Source organism: Misgurnus anguillicaudatus, chromosome 11 (assembly GCF_027580225.2).
Source record: "Misgurnus anguillicaudatus chromosome 11, ASM2758022v2, whole genome shotgun sequence".
Classification (NCBI taxonomy): domain Eukaryota; kingdom Metazoa; phylum Chordata; class Actinopteri; order Cypriniformes; family Cobitidae; genus Misgurnus; species Misgurnus anguillicaudatus.
The window spans coordinates 36,574,781-36,601,972 of NC_073347.2; the positions used below are offsets into that span (position 1 = coordinate 36,574,781).

At 35.5% G+C, this 27,192-nt stretch overlaps 1 protein-coding gene across 1 annotated transcript in view; it reads left to right on the forward strand.

The window, feature by feature from the left end:
- The window catches only part of lmbrd1 (LMBR1 domain containing 1), a 116,473-nt gene that overhangs the window by 73,888 nt on the left and 15,393 nt on the right, over positions 1-27,192 (forward strand). The window contains exons 10-14 of the mRNA XM_073873602.1: positions 11,001-11,065; positions 11,361-11,463; positions 15,760-15,864; positions 17,069-17,218; positions 20,362-20,443. Of these exons, the coding sequence (XP_073729703.1) occupies positions 11,001-11,065; positions 11,361-11,463; positions 15,760-15,864; positions 17,069-17,218; positions 20,362-20,443 (505 nt within the window). The remainder of the gene's footprint in view (positions 1-11,000; positions 11,066-11,360; positions 11,464-15,759; positions 15,865-17,068; positions 17,219-20,361; positions 20,444-27,192) is intronic.

A 27,192-nucleotide genomic window follows, 5' to 3' on the forward strand; every position in this document is an offset into this window, starting at 1 on the left:
CATTGACTGTGACAGTAATCAAATCTCATGAAATTAAAAGATAAGCTCAACAACAAAAATAATAACCATCAATGATAACAAAATAACTGCAGATGTATAAATAAAAACAGCAAAACAACACTCATATAACAGTAGTAGTATAATGTATGCATGCTGCAAGGCAGTTTTAAAATTAACAAATGAGCTAAAATAAGTTTATTCATCTTAAAATGTCTTGTTGAATGAGAGGAATCATGCAAATTGTGCATTAAACTAAAACACTTGAGTAACGGAGGGTATATTTCAAGGTTTAGGTTAAGTGTACTGTACTTATTGATTTGGGTTAAAGCAATATCAAGGTTAACAGTTTAGATAAATACTATAGTGTTCTTGTAGCTCATTTTTTGCAAAGGTTGTAGGTTTGATTTCCAGAGATACAGAAAGTATAGCTTGAATGCACTGTTAGTTGCTTTGGATTAAAGCATCTGCCAAATGCATAGATTTAATGTAATGTTAATGAACTCGTGCAGTAGCAATTCATTATCATCTATACTCTATAGTTTCTTGATTTTTTTTCATCTTGGTAATCATCCGTTTCCTAATTAATTTCTCCAGTATTGCCACTGTGTTAAGGAGGAGGTGTGAATTAAATTAATTTTCATGGTGACTTTGATGCAACTCTTGCGTACATTATGACGTTGTGTGAATGCCAGCACGAATGCTTATAAGAGCATCAAGAAAACTTTTTAGTTTGACTTTCTTGGCACAAACTGGAGTTTTGTGGTTTTGCTAGATGCATAATTTCACCATTTGACTTTTAATGTTCCAGCTGAAAAAGACAAATTTAGTAAGTTGAATACCTACTAAATTGAACATTTACATGTACATTTATTCTTTTGGCAAATTATTTAATCTTAACACGCCTGTCACCAAAGGGGGGGCATAAGGGGGCAGTGCCCCCACATTACAAACCGTGTGATATCTGGCAACCGCCCCCCCTAATTGTATGGTCGTACTCGAACTTATTGTTTAAGACAAAATAAATCACGTGAACTTGATCACTTTCATAAACGTATATGCACTGAGTGCTCTCTTCAGCAATATTTTAAGGAAAGGGGAAGGAACTACTGATCTCTACCACAGTAACTTTATAAAAAGGATCTTTAAAATATAAATCAGAACATTTAACACATTTTAAACGTAAAATATAAAACATAGTAATATGAAAAAAATTATACGAGGCTGTATTTAAAGCACAATGATGTCACCAGGTCCAACGAAGGCTTTGAAGGCTCCATCACATGCAGCTTCCAAATGTGGCCTTTATTTCCCCTGAAACCAAGGAATCATAGATGTATCCTTCACAGCCTTGGCTATCCCAAAAGTCAATGCGTGCCTGTGACGTCTGTGTATTTTGAAATAAGTGTATATTTAGCGAAATTAAAGTCACTGTTTAAGTGATGTGAATTAATATTATTGCTGCAATATTGTGCATGTTGTGTTAGAGCTGTCACGGTTATGAAATTTGGCTGACGGTTAATTGTCTAATAAATTGTGATGATTATTACGATTAATTGCTTGTATTAGGGCTTTGGCGATTATGACGATTAATTGTGGGGTTTTTTGCTTGGATGTGTAATTCTCATTTTTTATTTGTTTATGAAATAATTTCCACACATTGTTTTGATTATTTAAATGAAGTCTTTTGCAAGGTTTATCTGGAAGTAAATATTAATACACATAACACATATTTAAAAGTAATCTGATACTGTCTCGTTTATACAGGCGCTGCAGCTCCCCCTTGTTTTTTTTAGAGAGATGTGCAATCATTGCGGTGATCGGAAATCCTCGCGATGAGGTCAAACAATCACGATGAGACAATTATTTAATCATTGTGACAGCCCTAGCTGCGGTTTACTTTTGGATATGTCTAAGGTGGGCACAATACACAATATTTAGTTCCTGTCTTGTATAGCATTGGCCAATTGGTATTCCGAAAAAGGGCAAAGTTTTTCTCGCTCAGGTATCGCTCAGAGTGAAGTTTCACAAAGTGAATGTGTGGTGGTTAATGGAAACCCTGTTGTGTAGCCGGAGAATGCTTTGAGACGGGAGGGGCAGTTCCTGTTGCTCTGTCCAAATCTCTATGTTGCTTGGCGACACGCAAAGCTGAAAGCCTTGGCTCTTTTGAAATTCTTGGTAGAGAAAAAGCTGGCCAAATTTGGTCTGAAATATAAATGAATATACCCAGGGGATATAGTCACCACATTTGCATTTGTTCCAAACTTATGTTTCTGCAGAGCACAAAATAAAGTTGAAAGTATATTTATATAAAAGTAAATACAATTTTCAACTCTTTTTGTCAAATGAAAGATGAATGGGTCCAATATGACTCCACTCCAGACACAAATGCAGTGGCGATGCTACATAAGGCCCAGGGTGGCACTGACCCACTCAGATTGACGGCTGGCACACCCAGTCTGAAGAGACACAAAATATGGGTTCCTAAACCTTACAAATGTAAACATTCAAGCCCTTTTAAACTATTTGAGCTCAAGATGTTAAAGTGAGCTGTTTTCTATGCGCTAAGACACACACATAATCAAATGAACACACACTCATAAGTGCACACACGAAGACGCGCATTTTAAAAAGCATGCAAACACAGAATCGATATATATTTTATATATTTTATATTTCCATGTGCTTATCATTTCTTGATTTGTTATTTCTTTATTTTCCTTATATCCGGCTTATATCCGGCTGACCCGAAAATTATTTGATTCATGACTCAAAAAATGTAATGTAATCCATTTAACCACTACTATATTGTAAAACTGTGTAATTGAAGAGCATTAGGGTCCACTCATTTAAAATGTCTGGCCTCACCACTGCTCCAATGTATTGAAAAATATAAAAAGCCTTAATTAAAGGCGGAGTCCACGATGTTTGAAAGCCAATGTTGATATTTGAAATCACCTAAACAAACACGCCCCTACCTCAATAGAATCTGGACCTTCTGTTGATAGACCCGCCCCACAAATATGCAATGTCGGTTAGTAGACACGCTCCTTACTGCTGATTGGCTTTAAGTGTGTTTTGGTAGTCGGCCCGTCTCCTTTTCCAAAGCATTTTTCAAACATCGTGGACTCCGCCTTTAAATCATGGCTCGGGCATTTAAAATCAAACATGCAAACAGGGTCCAAAACAACATTGAACCCCACTAACTTTAAAGATATTTTAAAATGTTCAGCGAAAGAAAGAAATGTATTTAAGTTTGAGTAAATAGTGACAGAATATTTCTTTTTTGGTGAACTCTTCCTTTAATTTCACACTGATCGTACTGAAATATAAATCTAGTAATACTCTGAATTGCTCATAAAATCTCTCATTTCTTCTTCCTTTCTGTCATCAAGACTCTCATCATCTTTCTCTCATTTGGTGTCACTCCCAACATTTCCCAGCATGCTCTGCACCGGAGGGTTCCTCGTTTCCATCTTTAGTGGCTCACTAGCAGAAGACATGAGCACTCTAATGATAGACTCCAGACTCTATTTATACCTAAACTAGGCTTGAGATTTACTAATTTTCCCACAAGAGCTTGAAGGGAAACGCACACTGAGAGCGATCCGTCTGGCAGTCTGCTTTCACCGACCGTCGCTGCGCCTCATTTATGCGGTCACGATGGTTTAGTCTGCGCCGGGTTTATTTTACTTAGCTTAGCTTTTGAGTTTAGCCTCTAGCAATATACGAGTGTGTGCGGGTGACTCGTGTAAATGGATTTGATTACTTGACAAATTGTTGATGTAGTGCACTGCAAAGGGTAAGTGTTACATTTATCCAAGCATTTAGGTCCAAGTTTTTCTCATAACAAAGTCTAAACATTCTTGAAGCACAATTGCGTAATTTTGCACTTGTGCAAACAAACAGCTATGAATAAAGATCAATTATTTGAGAATCAAAGTTGTGTAAGATAATAAGAGTTTTTTAACAAACACATTTTTCCTTTTTGCTTTTCCTTTTCCTTTGGCTTTTCTTTTGTTTTGAGCATAATTGGTATTATATAAGACTTATTATATAAGACAAAATAAATATATAAGTTTCTGCCAAAAAACAAACATCATATTATATTACATATATAATAATAATTAAATAAATATTATTATATTTATATATGTGAACTTTAATTATTATTATGAATTATATGTATTATTTTTGTTTTAGTACATTAGATTTTTTTTGTACAATATTTTTGTTTTAGCTCTTGTTGTGAGATTGGCATGAAAGAAATGAAATAGCACTTAAGAAAATTATATTTTTGCTTATTTTTTTGACAGTCCTCCAGCGGCCATTTTCAGGCGAGATTCACACTTCCCGCAGAGAAGTGTCATTTGTTGTCACTAACACAACGTGTACTGATATTAAACACGTTTCTGTGGTCTCGTCAGAGCCGTTATATAATGGAGTCACATTGCCGCAGTCGCTCTGAGTGGGTGGTTTTTTAACTTGTGCATGGGTGGTCTGACGGGACGATTGGAGATGTGTAAGACCCTGCTGATGAGTTTAGATAAATTCAGCCGTCAAAACATACTAACAAATCGCGCACACACACCCGTTTGCTCAAACACGCGAGCACACACTTCCATTACCATCTAATGTGAAACTGGCAGGTGTGATTGATTCTGTTAAGAGAGCAGGTTAATTGACCTAAATTCTCAGATTGATTGATTAACTTTGATTGATTTTAATTATTGTGTTTACCGTTTCATCTGCAAATGAAATTTGTTTGGTAAATTGAAAGTGGCGTATTGGAGGTGCTTAGGTATTTTAATGAACCCTGAGCAGATTAAATGCAACCCTTAGCGCTTAAATTGCGCATATTTTCTCCCTTTGCGATTTAAATAACGATTGCATTGAATCTATATTGCATACGTTACGTACAGTATAGTTATCACAGGGGTGGTTTGCATGTAACTAATTGTCGGCCGATGATGAAATTAACTGAGCAAACAGTGAGAAAGAAGTTGCTGCGGTATCAGGAGGTTCACACGCAAAGACCCAGCAGGCCGGGTATGATGCCGATGGCAGGTGGTCGCCGGCCCAATTATAAAATGAAATAAACCTGTTTATGAAGCCTGGGTTAGTGTGAGACCCACAGAGACTTTCATTATCATTCAAAGAATATTAAAAAAAATATTTCCCGTAATGGACTTTAAGATGGTGTAGCAGTTAATTGGCTCTATTTTGTTTTGTTTAGCTCAGAGCAAATGGGTTATGGGCAAAACCAGCTGGGCTTAACAGTCCTCTATAGCAATTATATATATATATATATATATATATATATCCCTATGATAGCGAATGTATGCCAGTGTGTGTTGAGATATGGATAAAGTGAAGGTTTCTGAGTATTCTCATTCAAGTGATACATATTTTGCATGACATACTGTATAGTTACGTTTAAAACGAGATCCCTGAACTGTTTTTTTCTTTATGAAATGCATTCATTCTGAGGTAGGTGATCCTGAGACCAGAAAGTTTTAGATCAGTTGCGACCCAGTCTGTGAAAACACAGCTAAAGTCATTATTTTGTAATTTACTGTTTTCTACATAAAATGTAAAGAACATTTTGTGAAAATATAATATTTAATACACTGCAAAAAAAAAAAAAACGATTTTCAAGAAAAAAAATCTTAGTATTTTCGTCTTGTTTTCAGTAAAATATCTAAAAATTCTTAAATTAAGATGCTTTTTCTTGATGCGCAAAACAGCCTAAGAAAATAAGTCTAGTTTTAAGACCAAAAATATCAAATTTAAGTGATTTTGTGCATAAAACAAGCAAAAAATCTACCAATTGGGTAAGCAAAAAATCTTGAACATTTTTCTCAAATAGTAAATTCAAGAAAAAAAAATGCTTACCCCATTGGCAGATTTTTTTGCTTGTATTATGCACAAAATCACTTAAATTTGATCTAAAATTTGGTCTAAAAACTAGACTTATTTTCTTGGGTCGGTTTGCTCATCAAGAAAAAGCATCTTAATTTAAGAATTTTTTGATATTTCTGCGGAAAACAAGACAAAAATACTAAGACTTTTTTCTTGAAAATATTTTTTTGCAGTGTAGGCTGAAATGAAACTTTGATGATCCTAATCTCATTTGATGATGAGACAGGGTCACAATTATTCAGTAAATCTATTGATTAGTCAATTTTCAAAATATAAAATAAATATTTTGCATGTCACAAAAGTAAAGAAATAAAAAATGTTTTGATTCTGCCCCTCTGCATCACAAACAAGGCCTCCTTACACTTTATACAGTAGCAGCTTTTTTTTTTTTGCAAATTTAATGACAGGAAAAATTGTTTGTGCGCCTAGCACACAGTCTAAAAGGGTTGTTCCTATTCTCATAATGAGTAATGGATGTGTTTTGGGCTTAATGGGCAATAAACCAATGAGAGTCTCATCTCTCATCCCCTTTAAATGCCAGTTGCCCCCGTGCAATCCCTATTTAGATGGCGGAATTTGTAAACTGGAAAAACTAAGCAGAGGAAGTAGTCCACTAGTGTCCACCATGATCAATGTTAAAAAACTGTGTTGTTTTCATTTGCATTGAAATTGTTATATTTTTGTATTCAAACCTTTGGTTTTCTTTAAAAGTTGTTTTCTTTCAGTCATTTGCTGTAACAAATGATGTGACAATTGCTGTAAATTGATGGATAGCCTACATGATCAATGTATTCTCAAAAAATTTTACAAATATGCAAGAAAAGGTTTGTACTATAAAAATACTTTAACTGTAACAAACAGGAGATAAAGAATTTGTGTGCAGATGTGTGCAGAGCCGAAACGTTTCGGGGCTCAGACAGTGCTATAAGTTAAAGGATTACTTATCTCAGCATATCCACAGGCCCCTGTGGTTCATCATATACAATAAATCCATGGGGTGGCATTTAAAAGAAAAAATTCAATATAAATGCAATATTTGCATTTGTTTAAAGCAACACATTCAATTCCTAACCAGGCTACAGGTTAATCAGCTCTTTACACCTTCTAAAATCCTGTAAACTGTCCTTATTTATGTCCACAAGACTCAATAATCATCTTTTACATTTTAATAATTTAATTTTTTAAATGTTTGTGTGCTGTCCATGCATGTTAAAATCAAATGCATGTGGTCATCTCATTTATAGGCACATAATATTACTAACATATTAATACATTACATATTAATGCGCTCTTTAAATAACAAAAAAAACATATTGCGCCATTGACTTTAGACTTTAGAGCAGGTTTTTGTTCATCAATGGCATAGTTTATTTTAGTTGCCTCAAAATAGCAACGCACCAACAATACACCACAAATGCTTTTGCTATTTCAACAATGTGACACTAAATGTGAAAATGATAATTGCACCGGTCTGAAACTAGCAAAAAACACTTGCGTCGTGCATTTTGCTGCATTAATGCTCCATTTTATATGTGTAATATAGTTTCATCATGGCGACGCGAGGAAACCTTCAGTGAGGACGGAGCACCAGGGCCCTTCCAAACTAATTGCCATCTCTGATTCAGACTCTTGTGGAAACATCTTCCACTGTTGTGCAGGCTCCTGTCAGGTGCACCAGGTGTTGAGTTTATGAATCTCTGGATGGGACACATGAACATTTCAAATTTACTGACGTTACTTCATGTAGGGCTACAATACTTTTCTAAAGGGATTTACAGTACAGCAGACAGGCTTGAAGTGTTTGTGCTACAAATCAAAGCCTTGGGTGTTGTTGCTTAAGGGATGTTAAATATTAAATTGCTCATCACAACAATTATTATTGTTAATGTGCTATTTTTTGTGAAGTTAAAGCTTTGCTTGTCACGGTTATTACAGCTATAACCGCAAACATTTATTATTGCTATTACGGCAACAGCTTGAGACATAAATTTCTAATACACTTTTAGAATAGCTCCACCTGTGTTTTTAACCACAAAGCTTCACTAATAACTTGCAGTCATTGATTTGGATGAGTTATCGTCTATGTCTTGGAGGCAGATTCATTTGCAAACGTATGTACTTCACAATCTGCCTCTTTGTTCTTGAGGAAAATCTGTCCAATGCAAATGTCATTTGCCTTTACAGTGACTTAGAAGTCAGATATGTTAGCATTGCTTTGTCTAAACATTGCTCTATGTGTTATTATAGCACAATGAACTTTGCTTAAATTTTAAATTGCTGCTATGCTCCACTCATTAAGCATCTCCAAGTTTTATATTTCATATTAATATGGATGAATGGATTTAGATGGATGAATGAATGGTTGGACACATGCATGAATGGATAGATGGACTGTAGATACATGGATAGATGGATAGATAGAGATGAATCGCATTTGTAACTTGCTTTGAATGAAAGCATCTGCTGAATGCCTAAATGTAATTGTAAATGCATGGATAGATGCATTGATGGACGTATAAGAGAACCATGGGTCAGAATATCTCAAGCATATAACCGCTGGCTTGCAGCTGACATCATTTGCTTTAAATCGCAAGTAAATAATGAGCGTATTTTAATATGTTGAAAATAAAATCATGCCACACACAGAGCAAATATGTGTCCTACTCTTGCTCTGCTTTCGATTTGTTTTGCTTGTCTGTGTCTCTGGTCCCTCTTCTGTTTATCTCTCCTCACGTCGTATCTTTTTGCCACCTCTTTTGCTTTTGTTTAGTGAGAATCTGGAGTGATTTCTGTACGCGTCAGGGTTTTGTTTACTCCCTCAAGTCAAGTCGAGCAGACGAAAGCACCAGGAGGCCAGTCAAAGGCAGCCGTTCAGTCTGGCATATTGCTTTTGTTTCGCTTTGTGGTTGCCAATCTGTGTGTGTTTGTGTCTTCATTCATTGACTCTTATTTGATTGTTAAGTTCAATGCAATTCAATTCAGTCCATCACTTATTTTAAAGGGCTTGTGAACAGGTCATACATATGACTCCTGGTAACTATTTCAGGCTGGGTTGGAAATCGCGGCATATGTGTTTAAAGCTCCCATAACACACGCTGTTTCTGCTCATCTCATGATAATCTTGAGTATCTATAGTATTACATCCTTCATATCTCAGAAGAGTCTTTGGTTTTATCAGATTTTTAAAAGATAGATCAGCTCTAGCACGAGGCATCAAGCAGGATGACATTTGATGCCATTTTACTTACCGCCTGTGACTCATGACCTGGTTGGGACCGCCCCATTTCAACGAAATCCAGCATTAAACAAACACACACGCAAAACTTCGCTGCTATCCGGATAAACACAATATACACTGCAAAAAATTATATATGCATTTACTGAATGAGCATTATGCTGCGTCCGAACTGATTGCACTATATTTTATATGCACTATTTTAATTATTTTATTTCTCTTGTTTTTATTCTTATTTTTAACTATTTTATACTTTTATTCCTGTTTTATTCTTTTTCACACATTTAAATTGTTTTCATTAAAATCACATTTATTTTCTTTTAATTGATATTTTAAATTCTCATTTATCTTTGATCTTTTTCTACATACTTTTTGTCTTATACATTGTTTTCTCATTTCTATGTAAAGCACTTTGAATGACCTCTGTGTATGAAATGTGCTATGCAAATAAACTTGCCTTGCCTTGCCTAGTATTTTTGTCTTGTTTTCAGTAAAAATATCATAAAATTCTTAAATTAAGATGCTGTTCTTGATGAGCAAAACGACCCAAGAAAGTATAGTTTTTAGACCAAAAATACAAAACCTAAGTGATTTTGTGCATAAAACAAGCACAAAAAAAAAATCTGCCAGGGGGTAAGCAAAAAAAATCTTGAACATTTTTCTTAAACACTAAATTCAAGAAAAATGTGCTTACCCCATTTGTTTTTTGCTTGTTTTCTGCATAAAATCACTTAAATTGTATATTTTGGTCTAAAAACTAGACTTATTTTCTTGGGAAGTTTTGCTCATCAAGAAAAAGCATCTTAATTTAAGAATTTTAGATATTTTTACTAAAATATTAAGATTTTTTTTTTGAAAATTATTTTTTTGGATTGTATCCATTGTTTCCATAAGGCTGCTTACTTGGAAAGCTTAACAAGGCTTTCTTCTCCTTACATCCAAAAACACCTCGTCTTTCATGCCATTGTTGAGTCTTAATATAAAACAAAGCTGTCGCGTGCAGTGATGCCTGGGACTTCTACTCGAAGGAACAATAATAATGAACATCATCGTCGTGTGGACGTGCTTTTCCGGAGGAAGTGCCTATAAAAGAAATATGGCGTCAATGATATGTAACGGGTCCCCATGTTCGAAAAAACTTTCCGAAACTTGTAAGAAAGAGGAGGCGTGAGTTTGTCTCAGAAATACTCACGTGACCTTTTGTCGTCAATATACGTAAGGTCACGCTGGCAAGTTGTGGGGTTTGTTTTGGTCTTTGTCTTGACGTTTGGGAGACGTGTATATTTGTTTGTACAGTAAATCAGCTTTGGGAGGGTGATGAAATTGATGCTACTGTGGACATTTTTCAGTAGCATGACAGTAGTTTGGCTATTTTCAATATAATGTTGCTTTTCTTGTAACAAGCTACTTTGTCTAACAACTGCAGTATCAACAAACTGTAGCAGGAATGTCACGGTTTTTTGGCACTGGAAGCTTCACCTATGATGTGTGTCTCTGTCAAACACTTTCTTTTAGTCCAATTTATTTGAACACATTGTTTTGTTCAGATGGTTCATTTTAATTTATAATTTTTTTAAAAGTCAGCTCTACTTTTTGTGGCACAATAAATAATAAATAAATTTCACCTACATTAGTAATCATTAGAAATAAAACCTTAATGCCAAATATATTCAGTCCTGGTTAGCCTTGACTCGTGTTTTGCTGTCTTGTTACAGTTCTACCTTTTTATATTATGTCATCACTATTCATCTCTTTGGAGAGGCACCAGTGCTAGTCCTGCTCATGTAGTCCATTAGTTAGTAGGCTTGCCAACAGCGGTCTAACTTTATATTTTATGTGCTTTCAGATTTTGCTTGGGGTCTTTTTCATCCTGGTGGCCCTTCTGTTCATCGTGACCTTGTTTATTTCCAAGTAAGTTCCAGATGTCACTTTGACACAGATGTCATTGCAACAAGGATAAAAGCACTTTACCCCAAATATCTGTCCTGCAGTACATAGAGTACATCCTGATAAACTCATGACTCGGCCACGTAAACAGTCAACATCGGAAATGAAACTTCTGAAGTAGTGTTGAAGTAACTGTGGAAGTCTGTCAAGTTTTCTTTATCGAATGAGCTCACACTTAGACTCATTGTTCTTTGCTCTGTGACAGAAGGCATTTTTCCTGTACTTAATGATGTTTTTCGTTTGGTTTATTTTGTTGCAGTTTGGATAAGGCTTTACATTCAGCTGGTATCAGCACTGGGTTTATCATCTTTGGGACCAACTTAACCAACCCACTTAATGAGCTGCTACTGGCACTGCAACCGGTAAGAAACAACTTTTTATTGCTCATGTTTTCACATTTGCTTTGATTGTTTGGTCTGAATCTGTATTTGGTTTTTATCCCTTGTTCTGGGAGGTCTCTTTTCACATTGTGTTTTTTTGGCTTCAGCTCTACTGTATGTAATGACTGGGGATGAGCAGATGCCAAAAATAAGAAGCCTTGTTCGCTTCCTCCACAGTATTTTATCCCTTTAGTTTTACTACCAACATTTAACCGAGCGATACTGTCATCTGTGTGGCGTGGATTGGTGACAAGAGATGGAAAGGATTGGGTTTCTTGCCGGAGGCTGCATGCTTCCACCGAGACGAGTAGCAATGAGAAATTTATTTTACTATAGCTGGCCAAATGGCACACTACCAGTCAAAAGTTTAGACATACTTGGTTATTCCTTACTTATTGCTCTTTTAAATGGGACATATCATGAAATCTGGCTTTTCCAATGTTTAAGCGCTATAATTGGGTCCCCAGTGGTTCTTTAAACCCAGTAACTTTTGGTAAATCATTCTCTGTAAACATATGAAAAATAGGTCATTGAAATTTGGCTCCCCTTGTGATGTCAGAAAGGGATCTTACTATAATAATACCGCCCCTTAATCTGCACTATATATTAGGGGTGGAACGGTACATAGGAGTCCCGGTTCGGTTCGTACCTCGGTTCAGGCGCCACGGTTCGATTCACTTTCGGTACAATGGAGGGAAAAGCAAAACAAAAATGAAGAAGGCATTTTTTTAGTACTTAAGCTAATCTTAAAAACATAGGTGTCCTTATCAGTGTTATTTTCAGATGTCATGAATATGAACTGAAATGCATTTAACATACTATTTTGTATTTCAAAAATGTATACCTCTTTAAGTAATCTTGTACTCATCTTTCATACAAATATGGGTTCAAATGTATTACAAGTGTTACCTAAATACATTTTAAAATTACATTTTGGCCTTATTTCATATTAATGTACTAAAGAACAAAAAAATAGGCTTGTAGGATGAATTAATAGGTGTGTACGAGGGGCTGCAAGAAACGACAAGTGGATGACGTCAGAGTAACGCGAGAGCGATTTGAAATCAGCCTCCTCCGCAAGATTTCTCGCGGTACTCTGACGCTGATGGCGCTGCGTAAAGTTGAGCACGCTTAAAAGACTGAAAGCAGCTGAACTCGACAGAACTGCCCTGCGTATGCCTGTTGTATATAGCAGGACAATTTATCTCCTACTTCTCAGCGTGAGAAATACAAAGTGTGGCGTTTGAACTGACTGAAATGCGTGTGTGTCAAGGTGAATGCGTGAGACTTGAGAGCCCTGATTAGATGTATTTCCACTCACATACCTGCCGACGCACAGTCCTCGTCTTTTCCACCACTCTCTCGCCTGTGCTACTGTAACTGACTGGAAAACTGAAGTTTTGCCAAACTTGCGATCTTAAAGAGGCTGGCGGAGCGTCTAACTCTTGTGGAACACCACTTGCCATACTCGCTGTCGGCTGCTCATTCAGTGACTGGACCGGCGTCGATGTGACAAAACAATGCAGAGTGCCAGAGAATGTAGACGGGCTCTGATAGAGCGCATACATAGGCAGAGCTCGGCTACATCGGCGCCAATCAGAGCTTCAGAGCTAAAGCGGGGCAACAGATTAGCTGTCCATAAAGAACCCGCGTATCTAACAGTAGTTCCGCATTACATTAATTATTTTGCACGCAAGTTTTTTTATTTTCATACCGTGTATTCTCCGTTTAAATTCATGCATCGAACCGTGACCCCCGTACCGATTCGGTTCGAAACGAATACATGTATTGTTCCACCCCTACTATATATATATATATATATATATATATAGACAGCACAATTAAGTTTCACCATTATGGTGATCAGTGTTTGCATTTCATCTGCTCATTTGCATTTTAAATGACACACCCAAAAACAGCACATACAAAGTGGCAATTTTAACATGTTATAATAAATTATCTCTGAGGTATTTTGAGCTAAAACTTCACATACACACTCTGCAGAAACCAAAGACTTATTTTACATCATAAAAAGTCATAATATGTCCTCTTTAAAATAAGAAGTTGGAAGAAAAAACAAACGGATTCGTTAGAATTTAAGCTTCTTCAAAATGGCCACTGTTAGTGTACTAAACATGCTTTTTGTATTTTGTCTGTTTTTGGTGGAATGATACATATGCCAAAGTGTATTGATCCATTATATTTACAGGTATTCTTGTACCACTTGGAAATATCAGCACCATTTAGATTACAGGGGTCCAACTCAATTCATCCCGGACCACATCAGCATCAGCTCTCAAAGGGCCGGTTGTATCTTTAGGGCCAGTTGTATCTTATTGCTGGTTTTTGGGTAACAACTCAACCAATATCTAGCTTTGAAAGTAGAAGCCCAGGACAAATAATTATAAAGTGTATTTAAGTGTACTTTGCCCAACGGCCTTGAGTTTGAATCCCCTGATTTAGATATGTGACAGTTTTAGATATTAGTGCCATATATTTCCATTTGACAGTTTTTAAGACAAGACCTTACTGAGATTCATTTTGAGTTGAGGTTCTTGATTTTTTATGTTTATGCATTCACATGTAGTTAGATGCTTAAAGCAGAAAGCAGAATAAAAGTGTTGACAGTCACCAACAATCTGCAAAATACAAAATTTAACCTCAGATGAAACTAATAAAATCCTCCCTTATGAAAATCAACCATGTTTTTTTTAACATTTTTTCTAGTCTTACTTTATTTAATTAGACTTTATTCTCACCATGACTATAGCCTTAGAATCTGGCAAGTAAAGAAAGAAAGAAAGAACTCTTGTTGGCATATTGATTACCATTGGCTAAACCATGGTTTTACTAGAGTAACATCGGTTAATTCATGGTTTCTGTAGCAAACTTATGGTTATTTTTTTGGTAACAATGGCTTAACTATAATAGCCATGTTTTTTGTTTTAACTATAGTAAAACCATTTTCTTAAGGGCTGTCATAGTTCATATTTTTGCGATGGTCTACTTGTACCATAAAGAAATTAGATGTAATGACCTCTAAATTAGGCATTGGAAATAAGCAGCTCTTCATCATCTAGTTTCTCAGAGGTGATTTCTAATCCTTCAATCTTCTTCAAGTAGAAGAATGATCAGTTTCCATGTGCTTGAATAAAACACCATCACTTGTTTCAGTCTCTGCTTAAGATGGCTTGATTAAACCAAATTGTTCAGGAAACCGGGCCATTGATTTCAGCAATTACGACGTGCGAAACGGGAAAAAGAAAAGTAATTTGCAGAAAAATAAAAAGCGCTGGCTCTTGTGGACACCCGGAAAATTATTGCTCGTGCGTCCAGAAACATATCTCGTTTGTGCCTCCATGATGTCATTTCATCCGTGATACCGAAGCAACAGTTAAGGTCAGCTGATATTAAAAAAAGCATTTCAACTTCAGTGGAGGACAAGCTGCCAAAGAAAGATGCATGGCTGTTTGTAAGAGCTGAACTTCAGCCAAAAACACTTCCAGGAAAAGACGAAAGGGAACATTTTTAGCTTTGACTTTCCAAACAGTTCTCCTGTGTACTTCATGTGGCTCTATTGAAAGTAGAAAATAGTCAAAAAAGCACCTCAGCAAAGTGTTGTTGAATGGTGTAGGGAAGTAGTTTGGGTCACTGTTGGTGTGCGTCCGTTGGTATATGTGGTTTACGGGGAATAGTGTATAATGACATAGTTACTATGCTATAAACATGGTTTTCGGGGACACATCAACTGAACGGCTAAAAAACATACTAAATAGTACTTTTTAATAGATTGAAGACGGGTTTTTGTGATGGTTGGGGTTAGAGACTGGGGTAGGAATAAATATTTTTTATAAATAAATAGTACAGTTTGTACAGTATAAAATACATTGCGTCTATGGAATTGTCCCCGTAAACCACATATGCCGTGTGTGTACGTGCGTGCGTGTGTGTGTGTGTAGCCAATATCCTCTAGCATTTTGTGTTTTGTGAAACTTGCATCATTTACTATAAAATCCATGCCATTACACAGTAAAAGAGACCAAAGCAGACAGCAATATCTTGGTCTTTTAGCAGTTTTCATTTTAGGCTTTGTGATGGTTGATAGTGCTTTTTGTTGACAATACAGGCAGAAAATTGTGTGAGTGGGTTGTGGATACATGAATAGCCGAAGCTTTTTAGCCCTTGTTGAATAGCTGAAATAGACCAAACCTCTGTTGTTGGTTTGTTGTCTCTCTCCGGGGGCAGAAGAATTCATTTCTTATTTTCCTTTCTTTTTAGGTATTTCCTCTGGATTATGTTTTGATCACCATCATCACCATGTATTTTGTCCTCACTTCTATGGCTGGGATTCGTAACATGGGTATCTGGTGCTTTTGGATGCGGGTGAGATGTGGCAGTATTTCTTTACAGTATTTTTTGATCTCCACTTGCCCTTATACTGTATTATTCCAGATTATACAGTAATATTTCAGGCTGTAATATCAAATCAAATGCCGGTAAATACATCAGATATACAAACTTATACCACGGGCCTGTTGAATGCTTTATTCTGATTGGTTGAGAAATGTTCTAACCTTTTAAATGTCTTAAAAATAGGCACCACATCAATGTTTGTGGTATCCATGGTATAAGAGGAATAATTGACTCTGGTCCTTTCAATTATTAGAAAATAATGCTTTGCGTCATGCCGCATTACCATCTTGGGAGTGCATTATTTTCTTATAATTCAACGGCCCATTGTCAATTATTCCTTACTTGTTTTGCGTATATCTAAGCCCTTAATTTATATTTATGTATATATATATATATATATATATATATATATATATATATATATATATATATATATATATATATATATATATATATATATATATATATATATATATTTTACATATTTTTCCACAATACACAAAAAGTTGTGGGTTTGATTCTCAGGAAACACACATACACTGCAAAAATTGAAATTTTGTCTTGATTTTAATACAAATATCTAAAAATTCTTAAATCAAGATGCATTTTCTTGATGAGCAAAATAACCTTAAAAAAATATATAGTTTGTTTTTACACTGAAAATATACAATTTAAGTGAATTTGTGCTCAAAACAAGCACAAAAAAAATCATAGGAGGGGTAAGAAAATCTTTATTCATTTTTTTCTTGAATTATAAGTGTTTAAGAAAAAAGTGAACTTATTTCAAGATTTTTTCTTACCCCATTTTTTTGGCTTGTTACAAATTTAAAATTGATATTTTTGTGATTTTAAGAATTTAACTTTTAGATTTTGTACTGAAAACAAGACAAAGATACTAAGTAAAAAAGTATTTTTTGATAAAATGTATATTTTGTAGTGCCATGTAAGTCCCTTTGGATAAAAGTGTTAAATCATAAAATATACAACAGTAATATAAATATAATAGTAATAGCAGAAGGTACAGTAGAGATAATGTAGTAATATAAAATAGTAGCAAAAAGATGGTTAAAATGTAGTTTTATATGCACATTTTCAGTCTGACAGCCATTCAACATGTGTGCAAAATAAACATTTAGTCATATAAATGATTTTCCTTTGAATTGTTTCTGGACAGTTGTATAAGATCAGGCCTCAGAGAACCCGACCACAGGCGCTCCTCTTCCTCTGTATGATCCTGCTCCTCATCGTCCTCCACACCAGCTATATGATCTACAGTCTGGCTCCCCAGTATGTGATGTACGGCAGTCAGAAATACCTGCTGCAGGTGAGATCCGCTCTTTACTGTCAGATTGGGCCTGTACTGCTGATTTAAGTGTGTAATGATAAACCTTTTACATCGCAAGCGTTTGAAAACCGTTCAGAAGCAGACTCTCTTTAAAGTCTTGTCATGGTTTTGATGCATATTCTGTTCAAACACTTGCCCACATATACTTTGCTGTCTTACGCAATGTAAATCTGTACGTGCCATGTCCTTTGCAGCCTAGCAACTGCTGCGCAGCATTAGATTATGAAATACAAGTGTTAAAAACAGGGCACATTGAAAAGATAAATAGCACAGAAATTAAATGAAATGAAATGAACAAAAGATTTTGGCAATGGCATGAGGTCTGGTCCATATTGCAGTCAGACATACAAAAGCTCAAAAGCTTTTTTCTTAACCATGTAAGCGTTTTAAACGATTTTGGGGCAGGACTACTGTAGGCTTTAGTTATATCACGACATTTAAGTAGATTTCCACAAACATACCTTACAAAAAACATTACTGATGTGCATCTTGAGCAATGGTATGTCAATGCAAGATGTTTGGGAAAATGTCCCACAAACTGGAAAAATCCAGCAGTTTTTGCCTACAAAGGTTGTCTCTAAAATCTGAATAATAAAACAATAATGACATTAACACAAATAATTGAATTATAGCAAGCCATTCAAAACAATTTGGCAATTTTTTCAGCCGCCATTTCAACCCATATGTTATCTTGTCAGATTTCATTTTGTCACCTCCAGCAAAGGTAACAATGTTGGCATCCATCCAGTGGTGCGTATTAGGCTCTTTGGTTTTTAAAACTGTTATGTTAAGTTTATGGAAACACAAGCTCAAATCAGGAGAAATTTGCTCTGAGGCCGACAAGCTGTCAGAGGGCTGATGGGGCAAAAGAGGAAAGAACAGCTCACGGCAAGAATCAACCTCCCGTTCTACTCGGTAAACATCACAGCATGTGTCGAAATCTGACCAATTAAACCTGTCCATCACCTCTCTGGCAGCGCCCGTCTGCTTTCTCCAGTCCTAGCATGCTGTTATGCTATAAAACGGTAAGAAAGCAAATTTTAGCTAGAATATTTTTACTGGTAAAACAAATTCTCATAATAACCCAGATACAGGGGGTGGACAAAATCATGTAAACCCCAGGGAAATGGCTGATAGCTCTTTTATTAATATGGTTTTGAACCACGTTTTGCCTTTAAAACAGCTGCAAACCTTCTTACAATAGATTCATAGTGTGCTGTAATAATATTTTGCTTTTATAACTATTACACGTCATTGACCAAAATGCATTATGCACGAAACATAATGGCGACCTCTATAGCTTAAAATGAGTATCACATGTAAGGATTTTTAAAAGGGACATTTCACAAGACTTTTTTAAGATGTTAAATAAATCTCTGGTGTCCCTAGAGTACATATGTGAAGTTTTAGCTCAAAATACCCCACAGATAATTTATTATGTAGGTGGGAGCAAAAAATGTGTCGTTTTTGGGTGTGTCCTTTAAAATGCAAATGAGCTGATGAAATGCAAACACGGATCACCATAATGGTGGTTTGTTGAAATTCTCCGCTTAATCTCCTTATCCGTTTATATGTGTGTGTATATACATATATATCTCCCAAGGGTTTTTCCCTCCTAGGACTTTTTTTTTATTTCCTCGGCTTAACAGCCCGGGGGTTTTTTTCTCCTAGGGGAGGCAGCCTTCTTGGGCTTAACTCAGCTTCCTCTTCTAGACGTTACATTAGTAATACGCTCGCTTATAATGTCGAGTCATAGCCGCAGCAAATTTGACTGCTTATGCTACCGTGTATTATGTTGTGCTATCTGTCGTTTTTCTGTGCTTTTACTGCTTCTATTAATGTAAAGCTGCTTTGAAACAATTAAGTATTGTGAAAAGCGCTATATAAATAAAATTGAATTGAATTGAATTGAAAAAATTGAAACTCAGTTGTGATGTCAATGTTTTTTTTTATCTCTGCATTAAATGGCAGTGTTGTGGTTGGATAGTAATAATAAGATCCCCTTCTGACATCACAAGGGGAGCCAAATTTTAGTGACCTGTTATTTCACATGCTCGCAGAGAATGGTTTACCAAGACTAAGTTACTGGTTTAATCTTTTTCACATTTTCTAGGTTGATAGAAGCACTGGGGACCCAATTATAGCACTTAAACATGGAAAATTCAGATTTGTATATGTCCCTTCAAGCAATGAAAATATTTTATATGTTTCTATCAATGAAATTTAGTTGTGAGTCAATATTAAAGTATACAAGTCTTCATTGTCAGGATACCCTTAAAGGTTACAGATGCATCTGCTAAATGAGCTCCCATGAGCTCCCCTTGTGACTGATCTGACAAGTTACCCATATCACCAATTTCTTGTACTTACTGCTGAACACAACTTCTTCTGGCACAACTTGTTCAAAACATTGTTTCTGCATGCAACCTAGAGAATATAAAGTTAATATAAAGTTTTTTCTAATACCTTTAATTTAACCCAGAAAACATATGTTCCTAAACCACAAAGGGCTTACACTGAAAAAAATAATTCATTGAATTTAATAAAAAAATTTGGGGTAGGTGGTTGCAATCAATTTATTTGAGCTACATTTAAACAAAAGTTTTATATTTTATTTTACTTTACTAATCTTTTTTGTTTAAATGTAGCTTAAATAAATTGATTGCAACCACTTACCTTAAAAAAAAATATTAAATTCAATGAATCATTTTTTTCAGTGTACTTATTTTATTATCAAGCACAAACAGTAACCCATTATCTCAAAATATAATGAATGCGTCATTTAAAACTGTGATTTAATTTCGCAACACATTTTCATAATGTAATTACCCGATAATGCATAGATCAGCCTCTTAAAATAACTAGTTAGTGTGAAATGAAATCATGCAGAATGAGTCAATCAGGATTATTTTTGCTTCACTTTTGAATATTCTTTCAAGATGCAAAGATTGCAACTCTGTAGTTTCTGAAATGAATGCCATCAAATCTGCTGTCAGCTCATACTAACGCTTTACTTGCAGCGTAATCAACATTAATATATATATATCCATACAAGTATATACAGTAATGTATGCATCTATATGTCTGTCCTCATTTCATATTCCTATTTCATCTTTCCCCAGACCCCACTGCCCACAGCAGATCCATCACAGGGGAATCATTCAGCTGCCATCACCAAGATATGTGACGCAGACGCTCCTGCAGGTAAGACTGTCTTTTTATCACCCACACTGTGACCGAATTCAATGACTAACAGTCAATCATTCTGCACCAGAGTCGTTGCTCGGTTTCAAAGGCAATATATCGGAGAAAAGTGGGATTTTTGTACAGTAAATGTACATTGCAGAGCTTTACATGGTATTGCTAATTTTCAATTCAGCAATTTATTCGTTTATGAGTTTGTAATAGTTTTGACTGGTCCTTTGAAACATTTTGTATGCAAAAAAGTTAGTGTCATTGCATTACTGTCTCTAAAGTTATAAGCCATTATATGCTTACAGATATTCTGTATGTTTGGAGTGAATCAAACGAATGGTGGGGGCCAAAATCCAGTTTTAGTGAGCATGTTGAAACTTTAAGACACAGAAGTCAAATATTTTTTATATGTGTGTCGTATAACACAGTGTGATAGCGGAGCAAAGAAAAAAAGGAACGATGTGTAAAAGCCCTAATTTTGTGTTTTCACACTGTGATATTGTGTGATTTTAAGCTCTTTAGGATCTAGTTAATGTAATAGAGTGCATCTCTCACTGTTTCCTGACATATTTTACAAGATCAGTTTTAAAACCAGAGGAATGGTCTTACGGAGTTGTCATGGTAGATTTTGACTGGATTGGTTATATTTAAGATTTGGTACAGCTTCTGCTGTTTTGTATCCAGAGGAGGGCACTCTGATATTACAGTCCAATCTTATTGGAGGACATGGGATTAATATTGAAATATGTAATTGGATCAGTGGTGCGGGCAACAGTGGCCAGCCGTCCTTAATGCTTTTAAACAGCTGTAACCTTTCTTACGGTAATCATGTGCTAGGCCAAGTTCCACTTTCTGTTTGTTTCTTACTTTCTCAAGCCCAAATATTTTTCTAAAAAATCATACTGACAGGACTAAGACAGGACTTACTTAAAACTATTTTTTTAAGTAAGATCTTTATAAATATTTGACTAAAAACAGGTCATTTTAAAGGGGACATTTCATGACTTTTTTCATGTTTAAGTGCTATAATTGGGTCCCCAGTGCTTCTATCAACCTAGAAAATGTGAAAAAGATCAACCTAATAACTTAGTTTTGGTAAACCATTCTCTGCAAACATGTAAAAAATAGGTAATTGTCATTTGGTTCCCCTTGTGATGTCAGAAGGGGATCTTATTATATTAATACCGCCTTTTAATCTGCACTATCCAACCATGGCACTGACATTTAGTGCAGAGAGAGAGAGAATTGACAGCACAATTTAGCTTCAATTTCAACAAACCATCATTATGGTGATCAGTGTTTACATTATCAGCTCTTTTGCATTTTAAAGCACATACCCAAAAATGGCACATTTTTGCTCGAACCTACAAAGTGTCAATTTTAACATGTTATAATAAATTATCTGTTGGGTATTTTGAGCTAAAACAAATGTTGAGACACCAAAGATTTTGTTTGATGCCTGTACTAATATTCAGCGGACCAGAAGCGAGATAAAGAAGTGACGTTAAAATTAAGTAGTTGCTGTTTGTCTGTCATCCTCGCTCTCTCTGCCCACGTATGTAAACGTGCAGATGATGTCTGCGTGAACAGGCTGTGCAGTGGTATGCAAACACACGCTGACTGGTAGGGAATACTATTATACTGTCACATTTCATAGACAATATATATATTTATAAAATACATTTAGATCATTTAATGTAGTGATTGCTCTCAGGATATGAGGAGACTTTCAACCAGCATAACCCAAAATGTTTTGTAGAGAATCACCTATCACACCTTTAAGAGTTTGTCAAGTAGTAACAGTGACCCATACTTGGCAAACAGAAATAGAAAATGTTTGTGGTTTGTGCCTGCACGAATATGTCCCCATGTGCTTTATTTAAACAATGCTCTGTATTATAATCCCATTACGTCTCACGAAGCCAAATAAAGGCGCAGTCTCGCACAATGCAGGATGAATCTGTGTAACAGAAGTTGCTCGGCGGGTCATCCGAAATTGATCCATCTCCAGTTGACTCTCACTTTAGAAGCAGCATAGTTTTAAAGCGTCTGCTTGCCAACTATCACAGCTTTCCAAGCTGTTTGTGTGGGTTTTGGCCTTTTCCCATCTGCGGTCGGTCGGTAGAGCCCAGTCATTGTGTTTCTGCCACCTACCCATCATCAGCAAAACGCCTCATTACTGTTTTCAAATAGGACAGCGCAAGACAAGCTGTACGCCATCCATTAGCACAGGACTCTCCATTGCGTCGCAGCGAGAGATGAGATTTCAATTTGCTTTTATTACGATTACAGTTCATCATCAGTATGATACAGCAAGTCTTTTTATAAAAGGTTTTTGTTAGTCAGTCTAGACACTAGTCACTCCACTATAGAGATTTGAATGCATCGACTGTTGAAGTGAAATTTCGAGCTATCAGGATTTTATTGATTGATTTATTTATTGTTGTGGTATGAGCTAATCGACATTGTATTGTTTTAGATCTTCGTGTCAGTATATTTTGAAATCATCTGTCTCCATTTGTTTTAAACACCAGGTGGTGCTTTACATCAAATAGTTGATTCTTCCTGAAGTTGCCTCTTGTATTCACACTCATGTTTTATTATTAGGGTTTGATTTCTGTGGTTTGAGTCATGCTAGTGAAGAGATGGATTTTTCTTCACTCTGAATGATTGCGGTAAAGTTGAAATTTGTCATCTTGGTTCAGGCTAATAAAAAGAGGCTTACGCTTTAATATTCACGGATGCGTCCAAAGAAAGACAACTGTGTTGGTTGGCTTTCTACAAGGAGTGTAAGCCAGTGTTTACCATTTAATACTTGATTTGTGTATTTTAAATAACAAGAAATATGACTGAGAGATTCAATTTAAAGAAATCAGAGATTTATATTAAATGTCTGCTATTGTCTTGATATTTAGGCCACTGCAAGTCAAGATACTTTATTGTCATTTCAACCACATAAAGCAGTGAAGTACTTTGAAATGAGACAAAGTTTCTCCAGGGCCTTGGTGATACATTCATACATTAAACCATATAAAACAAAGCTAAAGACTTAAAAATACATTTCTACCTAGTCACATAAAGTGCATGTGTGCAACATACTGCAAATAAAGACAGAATAGATATTACAATACAGCTCTGTTAACTCTTTCCACACCATTTCCCAACGAGTTATCTCGTCAATCCGCAATACCGCTAGTATCCACCAGGGGTGATGGCAGCACCTAAAAATCTGGAAGTATCGCTCTAGGACAAACAGCTGTATATACGTGTAAGTTTGAGGATCACTCTTCATCTGATCTCTATCAAAAGTCTTTTACAAAAAACAGAATGATCTCAGCTTTTTGCTCAAAATTTTGTGTTTTTTGAAGAAAACTACCCATATGTGAGATGTGATAAAAGGAGAACTAATAAAGGTTTTTTTTTTTTAATGCAGAGGGTCTATTCTTTTATTTCATATATTGTATGTTTATTATATTTAACCCTTATGTGTTGTTGGGGATGTTTTCATCCACTAGAGGGGTTTTTTACTCTTAATTTGGCCACAACGTTTTAGCAAATTAAATGCTTTTTGGTGACAATTTACATATATTTTAAGAGCATTTTTCAAAAACTCAATGATATACCGTGTATATACACTAGTAACTCAACAATACAACTCGATGTACAGCTCTGTTTTTGCATAGGCCTACCAAAGGGTTAATAGTGCCACATGGTGATCAACAGTAAAAATGACAAATTTGACCTCTTAGCAAAAGGAAAAAACACCAACATTTAAAAATGGGTCAATGGGCCAAAAACAGCCATGAACAAAAAATAAATAAATAAAAACTGATGCTACACAAAAACTAAAAATTCTTCGAACCCAATGTTTTTAACAATCTTTGACATGCCGAAGACTTTGAAGAAGGTTAAAAAATCCAGTTTACAATCACTTTTTATATTGAAAATCAGTCATTTTGTGTGTGTTTTCCCCCAAATCAGTGACACCACTTATAAACTTGGCAATTAAAGAGTTAAAATCATGGATTTCTTTTGTGAATATTTGGTAGTTTTGATCAGTACTGAGGTTAACAGATTTATGTAAAAAAAGTGGAACAAAAATATTCATCTGATACATTTTTATAGCCGTTTAATTTATTGGATGTTTTCATCCACTAACAACAAGAAAGGTAGTAAATTTGAACAATGCACAAGAGTTAAAGAAGAGCATTTTCTGGGAGGCATTACACTTAAGTGAAAAGCATGATAAATGCTGGCGGGGAAAAGAGTTAAATGCATATTATATGTCATTTTTAGTGTTTTGATCATTTTTATGAAGTTTTGTCATACTAGTGTTTGTGATCATGGTTGGTCTAGTGAAGATATTCATTATAAAACCTCAGCAAGAAAGTCTTTTGTGCTTTATAAAGAGTTGAAGGACTTTGCTTTTCTTCTTTAAAGAGTAATGCATAAGTGCTTGAAGTGGCACCTTAATTATTTTAATTGAAAGAGTAATCAGTTTCCGCAAATCTCTCCAGACTCTCCACTCTCAACATATTGACTGTCAGTTTAAGACATTGATGAGATATTCAGTTTACCGGCCTTCGTACCTGTTCACCTACCGCACAAACCTGCCTTACCAGCAGGAGGCCTGTGGATGAAAGAATTGAATAATATTGACTTTTTCTCGCCCGCTCTTCTTTTGTTACCGTTTTTCATCCGCAATCCTTTCGCTCTGCCAAATCTTTCCCCTTGTGCAGCGGTCCGAAGCTTCTCATCAGTCCGGGAACTGCTCCGTCTTGCGTAACAGCCGTTGCACAACCGGGCGTGAGTGGGAGGAAGTGTCAAGCAGAGAGAACACATGCGACGGAGAGGGCGTGATATCCAGCCGAGAGCATCCCGATCCGTGCTCTCCAACCCCGCCGTTCTCACACCTCGAGAGTCCCGCTTCAGAGAGCACAGCTTGGATTGGATCGTCCTTCATGCTTTTTGTCTTTGAGTGATGTAGATGTAGAGTTAGGGATAGGGAGGATGATATGATCATTGGCGTGTCAATAAGGAAGGTTTAGTTGTTAGTTGTAGCAGAGCATTATATGTGTTTCATATTTTTATACTGTAGTATAGATATCAACATGTGATCCACAGTGTAGACTACATTGATATATGCAATATCTTGTGCTATCTTACATACTTTTAACAAAGTAGCTTTTTTAAAATATCTAAACAACAATTTTGTGTTGTATACTATTAAGTTGCTCTGAATGCTAAGCATATACTGTAGATATAAAGTTCATTTGACAAAAAAAGGCCTGGCTGTGTTTTTATAATGTTTTTTGTGTGTGCATTCAACAGGCAACCGATCAATTTCCTTTTTCCTTTATTTTTACAATCCTTTGTTTGGCAGATTTATTCGAGCAGAAATACTTTTCGCTCTCTCCCTCTGCACTTATTTAATGATATTATATCTGTTCATTTTAGTCCAGATATATGCGGAGTATCTGGAGGATCAAGTGTTGTTGCCATGACAACCATCCACCAAGTCACTTGGTGTGCCAATAGATTCAGGAGGCACAAATTAAAATGAAACTTACAATGTTCTGCTCTCCCCTCCAGTCTGCCAGGCATACATTTTCTCATCCTGTCCGATTGATTTCTAACCGTGCTCTAATGAACGCATGATACTGCGCCAGCTCGCTCTCTCTCTCGCTCTCTAATGCACACAGAAGGTTTGCTTTTCAAATCTGTCCCATTGATTTTTAATGCACTGATCACATGAGCACCATGTACTCTGGATAAAGTGAGAAATGAGTAATAACAGATGAAAACCATTAAAGATTCACATTCACAGGAAATGGTCAGTGTTACTAAAAGCTTTCTGTATCACTATTACCCTTGCACATGCTTACATGTTTAAAACACTTTACTCTAAGTTTTGATGCTACCTGGTGTTACTTTTATAGTTTGATGTTAGTATTATATTATATATTTAGAAAATATGAAGCATTAACCAAGATGAAAAATGCTGTTAATGTATCATTGTTTATTTTATGAGATTGACTTAGTTAAGTTAATGCAAACGTTATTGTAAAGTAATTGTTTTGTGTAATATTGTTGTATAAATATTAGGGCTGTTAAAATTAATGTGGTAATAATGCTTTAATTTATTTTAATGACACTCATTTTATTAATGTGTGATTAACGCAACAGTTTGACCCTTGATGTAGCACGTTGTTGGATAAATTAAGACGCAGCCTTAGACAGTAAATAGTCATTAAGCGTCTAGAATGATCTTTATTTGTACTTTTTCTGAAAGGTGTACAAAGATGCGTCTCCATACACTTGGTTTTGGTTTAAAAAAAAGCAAATTAAGTGCAGGACTTGTTTGATGTTAAAAGAGTTTTTAAGAGAGATAATAACCTGATTTTATTATTTTATTAAGAAAACGAAACCGATGTTCCTCGCGCTGACACACACATCATTGCATTACAGTAGATCTTAAAGCTGTCTGTCTCAATGTCAATCATACAATAAAAGAAAGAAAGAAAGAAAAAAGTTGAACATACATTGATATTGTTTTTGACTTTTTAATATACATTGATTTTGTAATTAGTTTACACTGGTTTTAAGGTATGGATGTGATGATTTTGCTTTTGAACCTGAAATCTTTATAACTGGATTTTTTTCCTAATTAACTTTACTGACTCTTTCACTATTATTAAACATACATTTGCATAAAGCATCCATATTTGTCCACACCCATGTTGATTAGAGTATTTAAA